This window comes from Stegostoma tigrinum, chromosome 24, assembly GCF_030684315.1.
Source record: "Stegostoma tigrinum isolate sSteTig4 chromosome 24, sSteTig4.hap1, whole genome shotgun sequence".
NCBI classification, from domain to species: domain Eukaryota; kingdom Metazoa; phylum Chordata; class Chondrichthyes; order Orectolobiformes; family Stegostomatidae; genus Stegostoma; species Stegostoma tigrinum.
The window spans coordinates 32,966,641-32,986,762 of record NC_081377.1 but is presented as its reverse complement, the minus strand read 5'-3'; the positions used below and the strand labels follow the sequence as shown (position 1 = coordinate 32,986,762).

Genomic DNA, 20,122 nt, shown 5'->3' with positions numbered 1-20,122 from the left:
GAATCTATTGTTGAGAGATTTTACCTGTCAGAAAATACTGGGATTGAGTCTCTTGCCACTAAAGAAAGAGAAAGTGGAATGCTGACCTAGAAGTTTGTGGATTTTGAAGAATATGGTAGTTAAAAGTGGAAATTTGCTGGCCAGATCAGATCCAGGGATGCTTACTAATGTATTCTTAGGAGAAATTTCTTTGCTCAACTGGAGGCCAGACTGCGGAACGTATTACCATGGCTGAGGCAAACTTTCTGGACATAGTTAAAAGTCAGACAAAATTTCAACAAGGGGTAATGGAAATGATATGCCGAAAGGTGTTCACACGGATCCACGGAGATGGAGCAGTTTGACCCAATGAATTGTTTTATTCCATAAACAGTGTAATATTTTCTACAAACTGCTCCTCTTTTACCGGGAGGGGGGGGGGGTTAAACACTGAATCGCGCTTCCTGTTTCATTTGTCCTTCCTGGAGCAGTGAGTGACGTCAGGGTTTACCTGGCCCAGGTGAGGATCCACCGGGATTGGGATTAGCACCGGGAGGCCGGCGTTTGGTTCGCGGTCACCCTCCGGGGCTAGTGCCAGGCACAGGCGGTGGTGGTCCGAGCGAAGCCCCGGCACTAGCACCGTGTTATGGTAAGCAACCGGAACCCGAGGCCCCGCCACAAACTCCGGCAAGTTTTGCTTCTGCTGAAAAGTTTTCGCTCTCAGTTTGAATGTGAGCAACGACGGTGGAAGTGTCACTGAGGGAGAAGGAAGGAGGAGGCCGGAGGGGAAAGAGGGTGTGAAGATCACAAATAAGTAAATGGGCCAGGCCACTCGGCTCCTCGAGCCTCCTGCCAACCCTTCCTCCCTAAATCAGGTGAACTGCTTGTGGTCTGAACTCTTGTCTGTTCGCCTTGACTCCCTTGTAAATCAAAATTCCATCCCAACTGTGAATGTGTACATCACTGCACTGTCTGGGGATACAGAATTTTAGGACTAATAACCCTCTAAGACAAGCAATTCCTCTTCATTTTGGTCTTAAATGACTTAATTTTAAATTGTAACTTCCAACTTTAGACCATCCCCTTCCCTCCTTACCAGAGAGGACATATTCTGCCAGCATCTATCCTGTTAAACTCCTTCAGAATGTTACAAATTTCAATAAGATCACTTCTAGGTTTTGTAAACTCCAGTGTCTAACCTTTCCTCATAAGCAAAAGGCCTCATCCCATTTTCTGAACTAGTCTCACCAATGTCCTGTACAGTTTTAGCTGAATTTCCCAATTTTATATTCCATCCTCCTTGTAGAAAAGACCAATGTTCTGACAAATCTATACTGCACTCTTTCCAGTATCATTTTCTAATTATTTTTGACACTTATGTGCTTACTTTCAGTGATTCCAGCCTTTGAATCCCACAAGTTTTAGCCTGTCACCATTTTGAAAATAACAGGAGCACTTCCTTTACAAATCATAGGCAGGGATTTTATATCCAGCTTACCAAGGGAAGCTTATTCATTTGCTGGTGCTCAGAGAGATTTTGATGAGTTGGTGTGTACAAGTGAATTATACATTTAGAGCTATTTTTGCCAGTTTGGGAGAAACTGTCTGGTTACTTTAGAGAGGGGAAGCTGGTGCACAACAAGTTTGGGAATTTATTGATAATACAGTGTGGAGCTGGAGGAACACAGCAGGCCAGGCAGCATCAGAGCAGCAGGAAAGCTGATGTTTCAGGTCGCGACCTTTCTTCAAAAAGACCCTTCTTCTGAAGGGTTCTGACCTGAAACATTAGCTTTCCTGTTCTTCTGAAGCTGCCTGGCCTGCTATGTTGCTCCAGCTCCACGCTGTGTTATCTTAGCACGAACTGCTGTCGCTGGAGTCTATCTCTGGGAATTTATTGATGATGTTTACAACTGGAGGCAGACAAAAACTCTGAATCCAGTCTTCTGTCTTTTGACTCAATGTGGCTATATGCACTTTCAGTCAGAATTCTAAGGCCAGGTAGTGTCTCCTTTGTACAGCATATAAATAGGTCATTCAATCCATAGATTTATACTGAACATTACACTTCAAACAAGACTTCTTCATCTAACTCGATTCTGGCTCCTGTTTACCTCGTTCCACTTGATTGTATCTAAGTCATTTGCCTCAACTACTTCCAGTTTGCGTGCAATTCTGGCCCTCCTGCAACAGGAATGATGTTGTGAAACTAGAAAGGGTCCAGAAAAGATTAATGAGGAAGTTGCGAGGGTTGGAGGGTTTGAGCTATTGGGCTGGGGCTGTTTTCCCTGGAGTGTCGGAGGCTGAGGCTGATCTTATTGAGATTTATAAATTCACAAGGGGCATAGATTGGGTAAATAGGCAAGGTCTTTTTCCCAGGGGTGATCATAGATTTAAGGTGAGAAGGGAAAGATGTAAAAGGGACCTAAAGGACAACTTTTTTTATGCAGAGGTTGGTGTGTGTGGGAGAATGAGCTGCCAGAAGAGGTGGTGGAGGCTGGTACAATTACAACATTTGAAAGGAACCAGGATGGGTATATGAATAGCAAGGGTTCAGAGGGATTTGGCCAAATGCTGGCAAATGGGACTAGATTTATCTAGGATATCTGTTCGACGTGTACGAGTTGGACCAAAGGGTCTGTTTCTGTGCTGGATGACTCTATAACTAAGGCCCGCTTTCAAACCACTCTGAATAAACAAGCTTTTTTTGTGAATTTCCCCAAATAAAACACAAAATTCAAGAAATTGTGTGGAGATTGAAAAACAGAGGTAACATTTCATGTCATCAGACTCTTTTTATCATGAACGATCATCATGACCTGAATCTCTGTATTTCTCCGCAGATGTTGCTTGATCTGCAGATTACTTTGATCTTTTTGTTTTGTTTTAATTTCAGATGTCCAGCATCTGCAGTATTTTGCTTTTGGTATATTCGTGACCTCTAATGCTGGTCATACCCACAATTGGACACAACTTCTTTGCATCTACCTGATTAAACCTTTTCAAAATCCTGAAGACTTCTATCAGGTTAACTCTCAAGTTTCTCTTTTCTATATTAAAAAAAGCACAGGCTGTACAATCTTTCTTTGTTGTGTAACTTTTCAGACAAGATTATCATCCAAATGAATTCATTTTTTGTGCCTTTCCCAGTTTGGTAATGACAGTAGCCTATGGCTGGGATCTGTGGCAGAACTGGATATCTGTGACAGGGTCTAGACTTCGGAGCCCCAGGGACCAGTACCTGAGTGACTATGACATCTCATAATGTTTCCATCTGCCTGTCTATCCATTTGAAATGTTGAAATTTGAATACCTGTTATCTTAACCCCATCTGTTCTTTTACCGCACTCTGCTTTGATTTCCATGTCTGGTTTCTGAAACTAGCCTGTCAATTTGATCTGATATTTGAAATAATTTTCTAAAGGCACCTGTTTGTTGACGGCGTTACATAAATATAACTTACTGCTATTATTGTTACAAGTGTTGAACCAGCTGAAATATTGTGGAATTTGATGAGAGAATCATTCTAAGAGATGGACAAAAATACTCAGCTCCTGAAGTGTCCTGCATGTTTAAATTGAATCACATCACCTTACACAAGAGGGTGAGACTACTAAAGCTTTGAAATATATATAGTATTGATCCATGCTGTTGGTGCTGCTCTATTTTGGAAGAGACTGGGAACTACACGTTGTAACTTGGTCATTGGCTGTTAAGACCTTTTGGATATACTGAGATTGTGAAAAATGCTGTATAAGCTATCTAATGTAAGTTTTTCTGTCTCTTTAATTGGATTATGAATATCTGTAAATATTTTAATAGGAGACAAGTACCATGAATGATAAAGTCTGAAATAACAGTAGACAATGCTAGAAACACTCAGCAGGTCAGGCAGTGTAGTAGGTGAGAGAGAAATACAGCTAATGTTCAGGTTGATGACCTTTCATGGATCCTCATAAGAAAACCTAGTCGACATCTCTATTCTACTGATCAGTAAATGATGGGCACTTGCATGGCAGAGCAATATCATTTGTTCCCCTGATGGAGATGGGGTCTTGATGTTGACTGTGACTAACTGAAACAAGGATGAATTTTTGAAAGATTAATAATGGCCTCTTGGGGTAGGATGGAATGGTAAATATAACCCTTAACCTGATGAGTATATCTGATGCACTGGGAGATGGAAGGGTGCAGAATAGTTTGTCTTTTGAAACACAGGATCAGAAATTACACCAGAAGTGTTTGATAGTCCCCAGCTCCTCATTTCACTCAGCCCATATCCATTGCCAGTAAACAGAAAGTACAGAAATGGGGTAACTGACGCAGGCTGAGACTCGGTGGGTAGTCTTCGAGTCAGTAGGTTCTGGATTCACGTATAAATCCATAGATTAGAGTGCGTAATCAAGGTTGACACAACAGTGTAGTATGGATGTAGCATTGCATTGTGTTAAAAGTGGTGCCTTTAAGGTGAAACATGAACTGAGACTACAACATCCCTCTTCAGTAGATGTAAACTATCTCACTGTCATTGGGATTGCTTCAGCTCTTGAGCATTCCAGGTAGGTCTATTCCCCTTATCCCTAATGTATTTTCCTCTTTCAAGTATTTATTCAATTTCCATTGAAAGTAGTTATATGTCTTCCACACTGTCAGGCAATGCCTTCAAAATTCTACCTTTTTTCTCGTTGCTTCTGACCCTATTGCCAATCACTTTGAATCTATAATCTGAATTTCCATTCCTTCAGTCTTTGGAAATAGTCTCTTATCTACACCAGCTAAATTTTTCATGATTTTTAAATACACACATCAAACCTCCTCTGAGTTTGTTCTACGAGGAGCAATCCTATCTTCTCTACTCTGTCCATGTAACTGTAATTCCTCTTTCCCAGAGCCACTGTAGTAAATCTCCAGAGCTCCCATGTCTGTGTGAAAGTATGGAACGTAACGTTGGACACAGGAGTCTGGGGGGTTGCAAACTACTGTTTTGCAAGTTTAATATAACTCCTGGGCTCTTACACTGTATGTCAGCTTCAAAGATTTGTATGAAAACCCTGCCCGTTTGCCTGTTCTTTCAAAAATGTGCCATTTATCATACATTGTCTATTCTTTTTTAATCTCCTAAGATGTATCACAAATCCCCTGTGCATGAATTTCATCTAACGCATGTCCATCTGTTACACCTACCTGTCAGTTTATTATTGTCCTCACTATTTGCTGCAGTTCCAATGTTTGCATCCCCTGTCAATTCAAAATTGAGCCCTGTATCCCAAAGTCCAAGAGCTTAATATACATTTTATTGCAAAGTCACTTGATCTCAAACCTTCTAATCTCTGCCTTGCTCATAAGATCATAAATAAGCTCAGGAGTAGGCCATTTGGACCCTTGAGCCTACTCTGCCAGTAAATAAGATCACGGCTGATCTGATGTAGCCTTGACTCCATTTTTCTGTCTGCCCATTGATTCCCTTATTCATTTCTTAGGGTAATACCCTGAACAATCAGGGTCAACGTTTTAAACAAAGGCTGCTGGTTAACTCTCAATAAGCATTAATCATGCATTATCTCCAGCAATACCTTTTCAAATCAGAGTACACTTGCTAACCGATCAACACACTCCTCTCATGCAATAGAAATGTTGCATTTGTCCTTACTTACTTACAAATTGACAATTTCTTACAAATTATCCCGATGAGTGCAAGATGAAAAGCTTGGACAAAATATGCATTTTATTAATAATGCTCAAGATCTGTACTACCAAACAACTATTTGTAAATTTCTTACTTCTAATCACCACTTTCTCCAGCCCCACACTTCAACCTGAGGTTCTAGGTTCCCCCACAAGGGGAAATACCATCTCAGCATCTATCCTGTTATGTCCTCTCAGATTCTTTTGTCTTTCAACAGGATCACCTCTCAGTCTTCTAAATTCCAATAACTACAGGCTTAACCTGCACAACCTTGCATCATAAGAAACCCCTTCATTCCAGGAAGCAACTTAGTGAATCTTCTCTGATCTAAACTGCCTCCAATTCGAATGACAGCTCCTTAAGTTCAATTCTTTTTCCCCCTGGCTGTAGATCTAAATGCCTTGGGACATTCAAGCCATTTCCCCTGTCAACGAGCTCCTGGCCTCAAACAGAGTCGCAGATGACATCCTATGTGATTGTGTCCCTCCTTATTTCCCTTTCCATTGTCCAGTCCAATGGATTCATTTTTACAAGTCTGATCAAACTGTCAATTATGACTGAAGGGACCTCAAGGATCTATACTTGGCCAGTCATCTGCCTGTTACCCCTCAGCAAAATCTTCTTTTACCATCTGGCAACTTTCATATCCTAACTCACAAAAGTCTTATTCTCTCAGTATTCCTGTGCTTACTGACCTACAGTGCCTATTGTTTGAGCAAAGTCTTGATTAAAATTCTCATCATTGCCTTCAAATCCCTCCCTGGCCTCATTGGTCCCTGTCTCTATAACTTCCTCCAACCCCTCAGATCTGCACTTCTCCCATTGCCCCATGCTCCACTATTGTCTCTGCCTTTTAACTTTTCATCCCCTCCTTAAAACCTATACATTTGCCATTCCCAAAATCTTTCTTTGATTTGGTGTCCACATTTTGTCTGTAGGGTTCATGCAGTTTTTTTTAACACATTAACAGTGCTATTGAAATGTAAATAGCTGTTGAGTGGGAAGCTGATTTGCTGTAGTTTTCCTTTGTGTTTTCGAATCTTTGTGTTATTAAAACAACAGTGAGTAACAGCCTTGATTGCCCGGGGCATGGATTAGAATTTTGAACAGTCTGTATGTATATTAGTCATCAGAAACCGGTTTAGTAACAAATGCCCACAGGTTAGAATCATACAATTATACGGTACAAGAGGAAATCGTTCAGTCCACAATAATGTCTGTGCCAGCTCTTTGAATGATCTGTCCATTTCGGATCCATGCCTCTCTTTTGTTTACCCCATTACCCTACAAGTTAGTCATCTTTAACTTTACATACAATTGCCTATTGCAATCTCCTGTGGAAGTTGCTTCTACTACCCTTAAGTCCAGATAACATCGAACCTCTGTGTGAAAACATTTTTCTTAATTTCTTCTCCTCATAGTTACATATAGCTCTTGGGGCTAAAGGGATCAAAGGGTATCGGGGACAAATGGGAAGATGGCAATGAATTAAATGATTAGCCTTGATAATCTTGAATGGCGGAGCAGGCTTGAAGGGCTGAATGACCTGCTATCGCTTCTGTTTTCTTAGTTTCATGTTTCCTGTCTAGCAGTATGCCAATTATTCTTAATCTGACAATTCTGGTCACTGACTTACCAAAGGAAATTATTCACCCCTCTTTCTCTACCAAAACCACTCCACATTTTGAATTCTTCTGTAGATCTATAGGCAGCACGGTGGTTCAGTGGTTAACACTGCTGCCTCACAGCACTAGGGACCCAGGTTAGATTCCACCCTTGGGTGACTGTCTGTGTGTAGTTTGCACATTCTCCCTGTTTCTGCGTGGGTTTCCTCCGGGTGCTCTGATTTCCTCCCACAGTCCAGAGATGTGCAGGCTAGGTGAATTGGCCATGCTAAATTGCCCGTAGTATTCAAGGCTATGTAGATCAGGTGGGTTATAGGGGGATGGGTCTGGGTGGGATGCTCCAAGGGTCAATGGAGACTAGTTGGGCCGAAGTGCCTGTTTCCACACTGTAGGAATTTGATCATGATGATGATTTCCCCTTGTCGTTCTTTGCTTTAAAGGGAAGAATACCATTTTGTTCAATCACTACACATAAAGTCCCTCAACATTGATATCATCCTGGTGAATCTCTTTTCTACTTGACTGGGGGCTTCCAGAACGAGGTGTCATAGTCTTGTGATGCACATGGGCCATTTCAGATCGAGATGAGGAGACATCCCTTTGCTCAGAGAGTGGTCAACCTGTGGAAATCTTTGCTGTCAAAGGCTGTTGGAGGCAAAGTCATTGATTTAAAAAAAAAAAATTTCATGGGATGTGAGCATCGCTGACCTTGTTTATTACCCATCCCCAGTTGCCCTTGAGAAGGTGGTGGTAAACTGCCTTCTTGAACATGCTATCAGTAGATCCACAATGCTGTTAGGGAGGGTGTTCCAGGATTTTGACCCAGTCATACTAAGGGAACAGCGATATCTTTCTAAGTCATGATGGTGAATGTCTTGGAGGGGAACATGCAGGTGGTGTTCCTATGTATCTGCTGCCCTTGTCCTTCTAGATGGAAGTGATTGTGGGCTTGAAAGGTGCTGTCAAAACAACATCTGCACAATTTCTGCAGAGTGTCGTGTAAATGGTACTCACTGCTGTTACTGAGTGGTGGTGGTTGAGGAAGTGATATTTGTGAATGTGATGCCATTCAAATGGACTGTTTTGTCCTAGATGGTGTCAAGCCTCTCGAATGACGTTGAAGTTGCACCCATCCAGGCAAGTGGGGAGTATTCCATCATGCTGTTGCCTTATGCCTGGTAGTTGGCAGACAAGCTTTGGGGAGTCAGAAGGTGAGTTAATTATTACAGTATTCCTAGCCTCTGACCTGCTCTTGTAACCAATATATTTACATGGCTAGTGAATATATTTAAGCAAGAAATATATTCCGAGAGATTCCTAGAGAGCAAAGATGTTAGGCGGTATGGAGAGAGCGAGAGAGAGAGAGAGACGTGAAATTTGGCATTTTAAATAGACCATCAGCCAGATGAATGCCCACCTCCTGCACCAGTTTTTCATTTTGCTGAAGTATGGGTGTCTAGAGTTGTGAAATAATCCGTGTAAAGCCCTGGCCAGTAATTTTAGCACGTTTGTGCATTTTCAACTTCAGTTTACAAATCTTGTATGATTTCTCAACTGCCTTATAATTTAGCTGCCGTCTTCAAACATCAGTGAAAGGACAAATGCAAAATGGGCTATCTGAGTATTTTACTGTTCAGTGAGCAAGCACCTGGGATGCTGGGGATTTGAAGCAGTTAGGCTACTCCACAAATTAGTATGGCTGTGGGAAGACAGTATAACTCAAGGTAGGCAATGAGCAAAAACAGAAATTGCCGGAGAAACTCAGCAGGTTTGGCAACATCTGTGGAAAGAAAACAGAGTAATGTTTCAAATCCAGTGACGCTTCTCCAGACACAGTTCTGAAGAAAGGTCACTGGACTCAAAAAGTTAATTCTGCTTTCTGTCTGCAGATGCTGCCAGACCTGCTGAGTTTCCCCAGCAATTTCTGTTTTCGTTTCAGATTTCCAGCACTTCCTGTGGCAACTCATTCCATACACGCACCACCCTCTACATGAAAAAGTTGCCCCTTTTAAGTCCCTTTTAAATCTTTCTCCTCTCACCTTAAACTGTGCCCTCTAGTTTTGGACTCACTCACCCCAGGGACATGATCTTGTCTATTTACCCTAACCATACCCCCTCATGATTTTATAAACCTCTATAAGATCACCCCTCAGCATCTGATGCTCCAGGGAAAATAGCCCCAGCCTCTTCAGCCTCTCCTTCAAACACAAACCCTCAAACTCTGGCAACATTGCTGTAAAAGTTTTCTGAATCCTTTTAAGTTTCACAACATCCTTCCTATACCAGGGAAACCAGAATTGCAAAAAGTATTCCAGAATTGGCCAATCAATGTTCTGTACAGTCACAACGTGACCTCCCAACTCCTATACTCTATGCTCTTATCATTAAAGGCAAACATACCAAAAGCCGCTTTCACTATCCTATCTAGATACGACTCCACTTTCAAGGAACAGTGAACTTGCACTCCAAAGTCTCTTTGTTCAACACCACTCTCCAGGACCTTACCATTAAGTGTATAGGTCTGCCCTGACTTGCCTTTCCAAAATGCAACATGTCGCATTTATTTAAATTAAACTCCATCTGCCACTCCTCAACCCATTGGTCCATTGGATCAAGATCCCATTGTACTTCTTCAGTGTCCACTACACCTCCAATTTTGGTTCAGATCCCTTTTAAATGTTGTAATTGTACCAGTCTCCACCACCTCCTGTGGCAGCTCATTCCATACATGCACCATTCTCTGCAAGAAAACATTTCCCCTTAGAAATCTTTCCCCTCTCCTTAACCTGTACTTTCTAGTTTTAGACTCCCCTACCCTAGAGAAAAGACCTTGACTGTCCACCCTACCCTGATGTGGAAAGGAAAGGTTGTCCCTGCTTTGATGGAGAGTCCAGGATGAGAGGACATAACGTCAGAATAAGGGATTACCCATTTAAGAAAGAGATGAGGCAGAATTTCTTCTTCAAGGGTTGTGAATCTGTAGAATGCTTTACTACTAACAGCAGTTGAGATTGGGTCATTAAATATATCCAAGACTGAGAGAGAGAGATTATCAATCAGTAAGGGGTTTCAGGGTTATGGAGAAAAGGCAGGAAAATAGAGTTTGTCAGATCGGCTATGATCTCTTTGAATGGCAGAGCAGACTCACTGCGCTGATTGGCCTATTCTGCTAGTATGTGTTAGGTGTTGTGATCTTAAGATTGATTTTAAATGTAGATGCAGTTATTTGGTTTCAGTTTGCAACATCATTAATGTCTGCACTAGACGTTTATCACAGTTTGAGTGTGAATGGAGAAATACTGTTGTGTGTTAACTTGCACAAGTCCCATTCACCCATGACCCCTGTTCTCACTGATGTATTTTGGATTTTAAAATGACCAACCATGTTAACAAATTCTTCCATGGCCTTATCATTGACTCATCGAGTCACACAGCAAGGAAACAGACCCTTTGGTCCAAATCGTCCATGCTAACCAGACATTCCTATCTGACTTGTCACATGTGCTGAGATACAGTGAAAAGTGTTGTTTGGCATGCTATGTAGGCAGATCATACCATACCTGCATCAGGATAGCAGAACAGAGTGAAGAATACAGTGGTACAGCTGGAGAGAAGGTGCAGAGCAAGATCAACATTAATATTTGCGAGGTTTGTTCGAAAGCCTGAAAACAGCAGGGAAGAAGCTGTTCTTGAATCTACTCATACTTATATTCAAACTTCTATATCCAATGGAAGAGGGTGGAAAAGAGTATTACTGGGGTGGGAGGGGTCTTTGATGCATTGGTGCTTTCCCGAGGCAACAGGAAATATAGATAGATGGAAGGCTGTTTTTCATGATGGATTTGGCTGTGTTCACGACTCTCTGTAGTTTGTTAAGGGCGTGGGAAGGTCAGTTGCCATACCACGTTGCGATGCATCTAGATGAGATGCTTCCTATGGTACTTTTATAAAAAATTGTAAGTTTTTTTTAATGGACATGTCAAATTTCTTTAGCCCCCTGAGAAGTAGAGGCATTGTGCTTTCTACACTGTTGCGTCAACGTGGATGGACGAGGACAGATTGTTAGTGATCATCACTCTCTGGACCTTGATGACTGAGACAGACAGAGGCATAGCTTCCACTCCGCTTCCTGAAGTCAATGACCAGCTCCTTTGTTATGTTGCCGTTGATGGAGTGATTATTGTCTTTACACCTTGCTGCTAAGCACTCCATCTCTTTCCTGTAACTCTGTCTCATCATTGTTTGAGATTCAACTTCAATGGTGGTGTCGTCGGCAAACCAGTAGAGGGAGTTGGGACAGAATTTGGCCACACACTTTTGTAAAAGGAATATGGGGGCTGAGGATATAGCCTTTTGATGCGGCTGTGTTGAGGATTATGGTGGAGGAGGTGTTGTCTCCTATTCTTACTGATTGTAGTCTACGGGACAGGACGTTGAGGATCCAGTCAGGCAGGGACCTATGTCTTGGAGTTTAGAGATGAGTTTATTTGGAATTGTGGTGTTATTAATAAGTAGGAGCCTGACGTTCCTGGGAATGAGTGTAGGGCCGGGGAGATGGTGTCTGCTGTGGACCTGTTGCTCTAGTAGGTGGATTGCAAAGGATCAAGGCAGTTTGGTAGGTTGGAGTTGATGTGAGCTGTGACTAACCTCTAAAAGCACCACGTAATGATGGAGGTCAGCGCCACTGGGCATTAGTCTGTGAGACACGCTGCATGATTTTTCTATGGCACCAGGATGATGGTTGTCTTCTCAAAGCAGGTGGGACTTCAGATCATAGTAAGAAGAGGTTAAACAATAATAACATTCAAAAGACATCTAGGTGGGTAAATGATTAGGAAATGTTTAGAGGGACATTGGCCAAATGCTGACTAGGTCAGATTGGGATGCCAGGTCGATGGTCTGTGTAATTCTTACTCCTGCCAGCTGGTCCACACAGGATCTGAGTGTCTGGTTGGGGACTCTATCTGAGCCAGTCACTTTCCGCAACTTCACTCTCAAGAAGGCAGATCTAACATATGCAGTGGTGACTGTGGGCACAAGTGTATCCCAGGCTTTGGGATAGATGATATTGTTTCACTGATCTTCTGTTCAAAGTGAGTGCAGAATGCATTGCATTCACCAGATAGGGTTGTACTGTTGCCCGTGATTCTCTTTGACTTCGCTTTGTAGCCTGTTATACCATTGTAAACCTTGCCACAAATAATGGGTGTCCGAGTGGTTGGTCTGGGTCTCAAGTTTGGTTTGGTATCGCCTCTTGGCATCTCTGACGATGTTGTGAAGGTCATCCTGGATTTTCTGTACAGGTCGGCATTGCCCAACTTGTATGCCTCCAACTTGGACTTCAGTTGGGAGTGAATCTCTCTGCTCATCCATGGTTTTCAGGGGAGGTGCATTCATACTGTAGTGTCCTCCACACTGGGGTGGCCTTCATGACACAGTCTCCTGTACTTGAGAAGACAACTGCAAATTGGAATAATGCTTTACTGTACACTCCAATTTGTTCCACAATCATAGTACCAATTGCAATCATTTCTCCACTGCAAAGCAATCATGACCCACTCTGACTTCACCCTTCAGTACTGATTTAATAGAATTCAGTACAAACTCATGATCTGTTGATTAGTCAGTTTGCAACCTTACGGTCTCCAGCTTGAGTTTCACAGCTTCAGAGAATAGCCTTGCTTCCATCTTCATTGCAACTGTTGTTGTTAATGTTTTTACTTTGGCATTTACAGCTCACCAGGATCGAACTCTGTTTTTCTTCAGAACAAAGTGTGGGGCTGGATGAACACAGCAGGCCAAGCAGCATCTCAGGAGCACATCCAGCCCCACACCGTTATCTTGGATTCTCCAGCATCTGCAGTTCTCATTACCTCTGTTTTTCTTCACATTTGTTCCATGACTGTCCCATTTTGCTCTATTGCAACATAATACCTTTGCCATTTAATCACTGCTGTGTTTCCCATTCTATCATAGACCTTGCCCTTTGTTCTGTCCTTACAACTCCTCCAAGCAACACTTAATCTCTTCCTCTGCCTCTTATCAATGTCAATCCCTGTTTGGTACTAAAATAGGTATGTCAGTCCAACATCATCCCTCGCCTGTCAAACCACTTAATAATTGGCTCAAGCCAGTGTTTATTTTCCACAATAGCTTTCCAGTCTACTTCACCTCTAATTATCACCATATTTCTTTATTCTTTCCTCTGTCAAGTTTAGTCAGTGTATCAATTTTGTTCTCCTTTGACTTCTCTTCTTGGTAGTCAGTTCTACATTCTAACTGCACACTGAGTAAAGAGGTTTCTTGTTATCACTAATAAATTGTCAGAAATTACATCCATCACATTACCCATGTCTACTTTGTTATATCAAAGAAATCAGTAAGACTGGTCTTCAAAGAATCATGGAATCCCCTATACGTTATAAAACGTATAACGCTAGTTTTGTTCACATGTGGAAACATTTTCTTAACATTTAATCTATAAAGCCCGTATGTTATCTTAAAGACCTTTATCACATGGCCCTTTAGTCTTCTCATTTCCAGAGAAAAGAGCCCCTGTGGGGGCCAGAATTGTGCATCGTGTGCCATATGTGTGACCTAAGGTTCTGTATATGTCCCAGTGGAAATGAACCAGTGTATTGCATCCCATTTTATGGCTTTGTTATAATTTGCCACTACTTTTAATGATTTGTGCATCTGAATTCCAGATTCTGTTGTTTTTGTCCCCAGCTTAGATAATTGTTTAGCAAGAAGCATGTGATTTCCTTATTCCTGGTGAAATGTGACATCCTCAGGATTAAAAATACTGAAGCTTATTTGCTGATAATATCATATTCCTAGTTTATTAATGTCTTCACTTAATTTGTCACAGTCCTTTATATTAATAGCACCCCAACGTGCTGTCATTTGTGAAATTTCAAATTGAATTTCAATTCTGAAATCATTTATGTGAGTAGTGAATAAGAGTGACCTCACTATCAATCCCTGTAAAATATCACTTGCTCTGTTTTGTCAGTGTGATTAACTACTTTTAACCCATATCTCTGATTTCTGTTTTGTACCCAGCCTCCCTTACATTCTGTTACTGACCCCTTACTCCACATATTTTGATCTTAGTCACGAGTTTCTTGTGCTGTAGGTTGTCAGAGTTCTTTTGGAAATCCAAATATATTACATCCATCACATTACCCATGTCTACTTTGTTATATCAAAGAAATCAGTAAGACTGGTCTTCAAAGAATCATGGAATCCCCTACAATGTGCAAACAGGCTATTTAGCTCATCAAGTCCATACTGAACCTCTGAAGAGCATCCCACCCCCACCTACTACCCTGTAATTCCCACAGCTAATCCATTTAGCCTGCACATCCCTGGAGAATATGGACAATTTGGCATGGCTAATCCACCTAACCTACACATCTTTGCACTGTGGGAGGAAACACACACAAACATGAGGACAACATGCAGACTCCACACAGACAGTCATCCAAGGGTGGAATCAAACCTGGGACCCGAACATTTTGAGGCAGCAGTGCTAACCACCGAGCCACCATGATGCCCTTCTGTCCTGCAATCCTTCACTTTTGAAATCTGTGCTGACTACTCTTGAATTTCTTTTTCACATTTTTGTAGCTGGTCAGTCAGTTCAAACTGCTTTCTAAAGGTGTCGCTAGTTTGACTGGCTGACACCATACAGTTCCTGCCTGGGTTCTGCATGTCACATTCAGAGAAGGGGATAAAACACCTTCAGATTGTATCCTGCGGTTCACTGTGCTTGCAGGTTATTATGGTGCCCTCTCAACATTCCTGGGGCTCTTCTAGATATCCTTGGGTTTACTCTACACATTTTGTCATCTTCTTTTGGTGGTAATGTGTTGGTCCAGTAGCCATGTGTGTTGTGTGATGCTTGTCCTCTCTATTCCACAGGTCCTTCAATCTAAGTCATGCAAGGAACTGGACGGAGAGCTGCTCCACAGCAGGCTGACAAGCCTGTGGCCAAACCTAGCCTTCTGGCCTCTCCAGTTCTGCTGCCAGCCTCTGTGGACTCGCTGAACCTGGAGGTTTATGAAGGCTCAACGCCAGAAAGTAGACGAGCTGAAAGGAAGGAAAGGAAATCACTGGCAAAAAGTCACAGGTGTAAAGCCGATCCAAGAGATTCAAATGGGAATAACTCGGAAAACATTGGGTTCATCCCAGGGTCAGTTGAAACCACAGAGGAGGCAAGTGTGTGCGAGTCATGTGGGCTAGGAAACTGTGTTACCTGGCAGACGGTTAAAGCAGTTTTCTGCTGTGTGGTGACCTGTGGAATTTATAAGGCTGACACTGGGGTTTATAATCCATGTACCAGGACCACAGAGCCACCGACACATGCTAAAGACATTGACAGTAACACTTTGCGGTATATTGAAAACCCAGTGACTCCCCCGAACTCTAAATCCAGGCCCACGAAGAAGGCTAATCTTGCGGGCAACAGTTTTAATTATTATGATGTCAAGTTGGGAGGACAGCAGGTAATCTGGAAAAATAACAGTCATACTCTGTCCACAGACTCATGCCACAAGGACACCCACCACAACTCTCAGCCATCAGAGAGCCCCAGCAGCATCTCACCAATCTCTCACAAACGAATTTCCGATGAATTCCCCTCCTTCCTGGAGGAAGATTTGGAGAACAACGAGCTAAACGTGTCTATGTCGAGTGCAGAGCTGGACGAGTACATCAACAAGAAGCTATTGGAGCTGTTCAGCATTCACCAGATCGACATGTTGGCCCAGTGTACCTCCGATACCACATTCATCAGCAAAAGCAGTGAAATCACTGAGCTCATTGATAGCATCACCAAAGGCTATAAGATCAATGAGAAGGATGCGGAATGCCGGATAGTGACCGGGATCGTTCGGATCAGCACCCGGAAACCCAAGAAAAGTAAGAAAAGGGGACCAGAAGAGCCAACTGAGGAAAGATTGATCTCTCCGACTCCTGCTGACCCCAGACCTCAAACTGAGACTATTTTGCCCAGTGAAGGTGAGGCAGCAGCTGCATTGGAGTTGCACTGTGTGGAGGGAGAGGAATGCACTGGAGCTGCCTTGAGAGGGAGGGTATTGCACAGGAAATGCACCCAGATTGGGGGGAGGCATGGATGCACTGAAACTGAATTTGGGGAGGGGCCAGAAATGCATTGGAGCTCCACTTGGGTGGAATAGAATGCGAGGGTGCTTATGTGGGGTTGTACTGGGCTTGGGCTATGCTGGCTATCTTTGCACCTGGGACACTTGTGGAGGGCTCTATTTATCTGCTGGTGGGCAGAGATGTGTTTTTGTGAGAGATTTGGCTGGAAGATGTTGTGATTGCAGTGCTGTGATTTCTGATCTTCCTCTTTTGTTAAGACCTTAACCTGGAGATTTCAGTGGTGGACTCGCTTGATGAGAGAGCAAGACAAATTCAGCGGCTGTGTTCACCTGGTAATTTCCAAATTACCTCTTACCCTTTTTTCTCTGTGTCTCTGCCCCAAATCCCCTGCCCGAACCTCATCCCTCCCTTTCTGTGTGTCTATCCCTGTCTCTCTGTACACCAACATCCTTGTCTTCCTCTCTGACTCTCTCTCTAACTTTGCCCCATCTCATTCTATTTTACTCTCTCCTCTGTGACCTCCCCTGTACTTTTTCCCTCTCTCTCCCAACCTGGCCTGACCTTGCCCCATCTTCGCTCCCACCTTCTCTCACCTCACCCCATCTTCTCTCTCTTCCCTCTCCCTCAATCTCTGACCTCACCCCATCTTCTTTCCGTTTGTCTTAGTCCACCACCTCATACCCCTCTGACTGTGTGTCCCACACCCAATCGCCCAATTTATGTGACTCTCATTCCACTCCCCTCCCTGCAGTTTGTGTACTGATCATTATCCTGTCGCTGTCCTGAGCTGTCGATTCAGACTCGATGTGACCATTCCCCATCCCACTGTGAACATGACCCGAACCCCAGTCCATAGTGCAGAATCCAATTGAGATCCCAACACTCACAGTTTCTCCCCCCTCTCTCTTTCCAGGTTTGCGTAAAGATGATTCTCTTCAGGATACAGAGACAGATTCATCAGGAGCCCCGCTACTTAAAGTCTATATCTAGGGTTTGAGTGTAGGACCTTCCACATTAACTGGACTTGGATTTTGGGTGTATATGACACTGAGTGGCCGGAGACTCTTGAGGCCAGTGGAAAGTGTGGAATTGACTCGGCTCTTGTTCGCTGTGAAGCTGATTTCCCCCGACTCACTACCAGAGATCTGCTCTGGTTTGGAGCCCAGTGTCCAATACTTGAGTCTGATGATGTTAACCTGGAGGAGGCCATTCTTCCTCTTGCTTGCACACAGCCCACTACCCCCTGCCCAATGCAAAAGAGGAGCCCAGGCTCAGTGCCAAAGGCCGGCAAGCAGGAGCGAGGCAGAAGAGGTGGCATTGGGTGAAAGTGGGGTAAATCACAATTCATTGGGTGCCAGCAAGATCAAATCTGATGTAAATACGGAACTGGTCAGTCGATTATGTTCATGCTGGGGAAGGTGAATGGTGTACAGGGGTGGTGGTTGGACAGTTACTTTGCATATTTTGTACATTGTTTTGCATCACTGGATAAGACAGTGAATCATGGTGAGGAATATTGATTTTAATAAGTTGCTTTTTAAAGCAACAGTTGGAACCTTGCCTGCAATTTGAAAAATGCCTCAATCCCCAATTCTGTTCATCTCAATCACGTTTTTTGATCCTGCATCTAGTCTCCATTCAGGACAGGGTTTATGTAATGTAACTTGATGTGGATCTCACAGGTCAAGTTTTCCTATACAGACCTAACCTTGGACTTTCAGCAAATATTGGGTGCCTGCAGCTCCAATGTGGCCGTCATCTTTGCCGATCTGAGTGGGCACCCAGACTGGCCAAATTTAGAAACTCGCTGAACCCCACAGATTGGAGAAAGGATTGAGGTTCGATCTGAGCTGAAGCTGTTATTCCCACCCTGGAAGGGACAACACTGGCTTCAAGTCACTTTCCTGTCATCCAACCTGTTGCCTTCTATAATATGATTGAGGGGAGGATCAGACTGAATTGTGATGTCCTACATTGCCCACTGTCCTCACTGTGTAGACTTATGTGAGCTGACCACTGGGATGAAACACTGGAGGGTGACTGGAAAGGTTCAGCTTTGCAGGAAGCTGTGAGGAGGCACAGTAAGTATGGAGATTGAGTAGAGGAATCCTGTGGTGCAGTGTATTTCTGAAATTGAAAATCCTGTGCTGCCTCTATCGGCCTACAGGTGGTGCTGTAAACCTGTAGTGAGGTCACTGTGACCATCAAAGTCCTGCCCGCTGGTGCATTAACAAATTACAGTCATTCCATTTTATATGTTCACCCATTGAAGTCCCTTTCCTCGGGTATGTTAACCTAATAAAGCCTTTTGCTCTATTAACCTATCTGTGCTGTGGGACACTTCTACAAATTTCCACTTTCACCATTATTTCACTATTCATTCTGTCAATATTTGTAGGGTTTTTTTCACCAGCTTGTAATTTTTGTCTGTGTCGTGGTCGTGTTTGTGATTTCCACTGAAAACCTCGTAACAAGCTGGCTTCAGTTCTACGGCGTGTAGCAGAAACCAGTCTGGATAAGTTTGCAGACAGTGACAAGGTCAGGCGTTTAAAAAAGTTAAAGGGAAGCTTGACAGCACCACCTCTCGTAGGAAGGTGTGATTACAGTATGACCATTCACATTGACAATTTTCATGAAAACGGACTGAGGAATTTATTGTAAGGTTGACGAAGTGGGTGCAAATGTAAGACTTTTAAAAATATATATATAATAGTGGTTATGCATTATTTTAAAGATTTCCTCTTTTATAAAATTCAGTTTTTACTCATTTTAACAGTATTTTGGATATTACCTAGTAGCATTGCATTTAATGTCACATGTAAATCTCTGTAGCTCAATCTTCTCGAAAGTTTTATATTATTCTCCCTGCCAGCTGACTACATAAACAACTACAGAAACTGTCCACTGTTATTATTTGTCCCAAATTTCCCAATGTTCTCACTGTGCTCTCTGTTCCAGTCAGTGAAGATTTTCTGCAGCTACGAGTCCAGGACTACATTCTCATTGAATTATTTTGTTCCCAGTTCACACAATTCTGTCAGCTGTTGATCGCTGATTACATAGCATAATTGAAGCAGCAGGAGAGGACACTATGGCTGTGTCCTGCCTGCAGTTGGGGTGCTGAAGTCACCTCTCCACTTCCCTGTGAACATAGATGGAGGTTCAAATTAAGGTAAGAGGTTAGAAGGAAGGCATCATTTTGGTAGAAGTAAAGTGATTTCCGGTAGTGGTGGAACACAGTGTGCAATCGTGTTTAAAGCAGGAGTTGCTCCTGGGCAAGAGGTTGCTTTTTCCTTCCAACAATTGTCAATGGGTTATTACAAACAATTATTTGCTGAGAAGCAGCAGCATTTGTTTAATAATTACCGAAGAAAGTAATCACTTTTTCATCTCCCATTGTTTGAGGTTCATGGGATATGGGTGACAAATTAACCGAAGGCCACAGTAATACAGTGGAACTATTAACACTGGTTAGAAATAGGTCACCATCGTGGGCACAGAGCTGGAGAGTATAAAAATAGCCTCCAGTAAAGAACACTCACTAGACAAGACATTATTGGAGTGAAACTCCAACATTTTATATGAATGTATTCAAGGTTCCCACTTTAGTTGGGAACTCAGACACCAACAATCCATTAGAAATAAGAGTGCAATTAAGATGTTGCTTTTAAGTTGCCCTCACTTGTCCATGTCTTCAGGTTCTCAA

At 42.8% G+C, this 20,122-nt stretch overlaps 1 protein-coding gene across 5 annotated transcripts; it reads left to right on the top strand.

Moving 5' to 3' along the window:
• The first annotated feature begins 484 nt into the window (after positions 1-484).
• On the top strand, positions 485-20,122 carry LOC125464983 (keratinocyte differentiation factor 1-like). 5 transcript variants are annotated; one of them, XM_059654340.1, is made up of 6 exons: positions 485-628; positions 2,873-3,003; positions 8,380-8,498; positions 15,214-16,311; positions 16,674-16,748; positions 17,330-20,122. In XM_059654340.1, the coding sequence occupies exons 4-6, from the start codon at positions 15,231-15,233 to the stop codon at positions 17,404-17,406; spliced, it is 1,233 nt and encodes a 410-aa protein (XP_059510323.1). In that variant the 5' UTR covers positions 485-628; positions 2,873-3,003; positions 8,380-8,498; positions 15,214-15,230; the 3' UTR covers positions 17,407-20,122. The 5 variants fall into 5 exon arrangements, with proteins under 5 accessions (XP_059510323.1, XP_048413948.1, XP_048413944.1 ...); XM_048557991.2 differs by lacking the exon at positions 2,873-3,003 and having other exon boundaries at positions 15,214-16,212; XM_048557987.2 differs by lacking the exon at positions 2,873-3,003.

Coding starts and splice junctions, on each gene's coding strand:
- LOC125464983 (XM_048557988.2), top strand. CDS start 15,231: ATGCAAGGAACTGGACGGAGAGCTGCTCCACAGCAGGCTGACAAGCCT. Junction 16,312..16,673: donor GACTATTTTGCCCAGTGAAG/GTGAGGCAGCAG, acceptor TCTTTTGTTAAG/ACCTTAACCTGGAGATTTCA. Junction 16,749..17,329: donor TCAGCGGCTGTGTTCACCTG/GTAATTTCCAAA, acceptor CTCTCTTTCCAG/GTTTGCGTAAAGATGATTCT.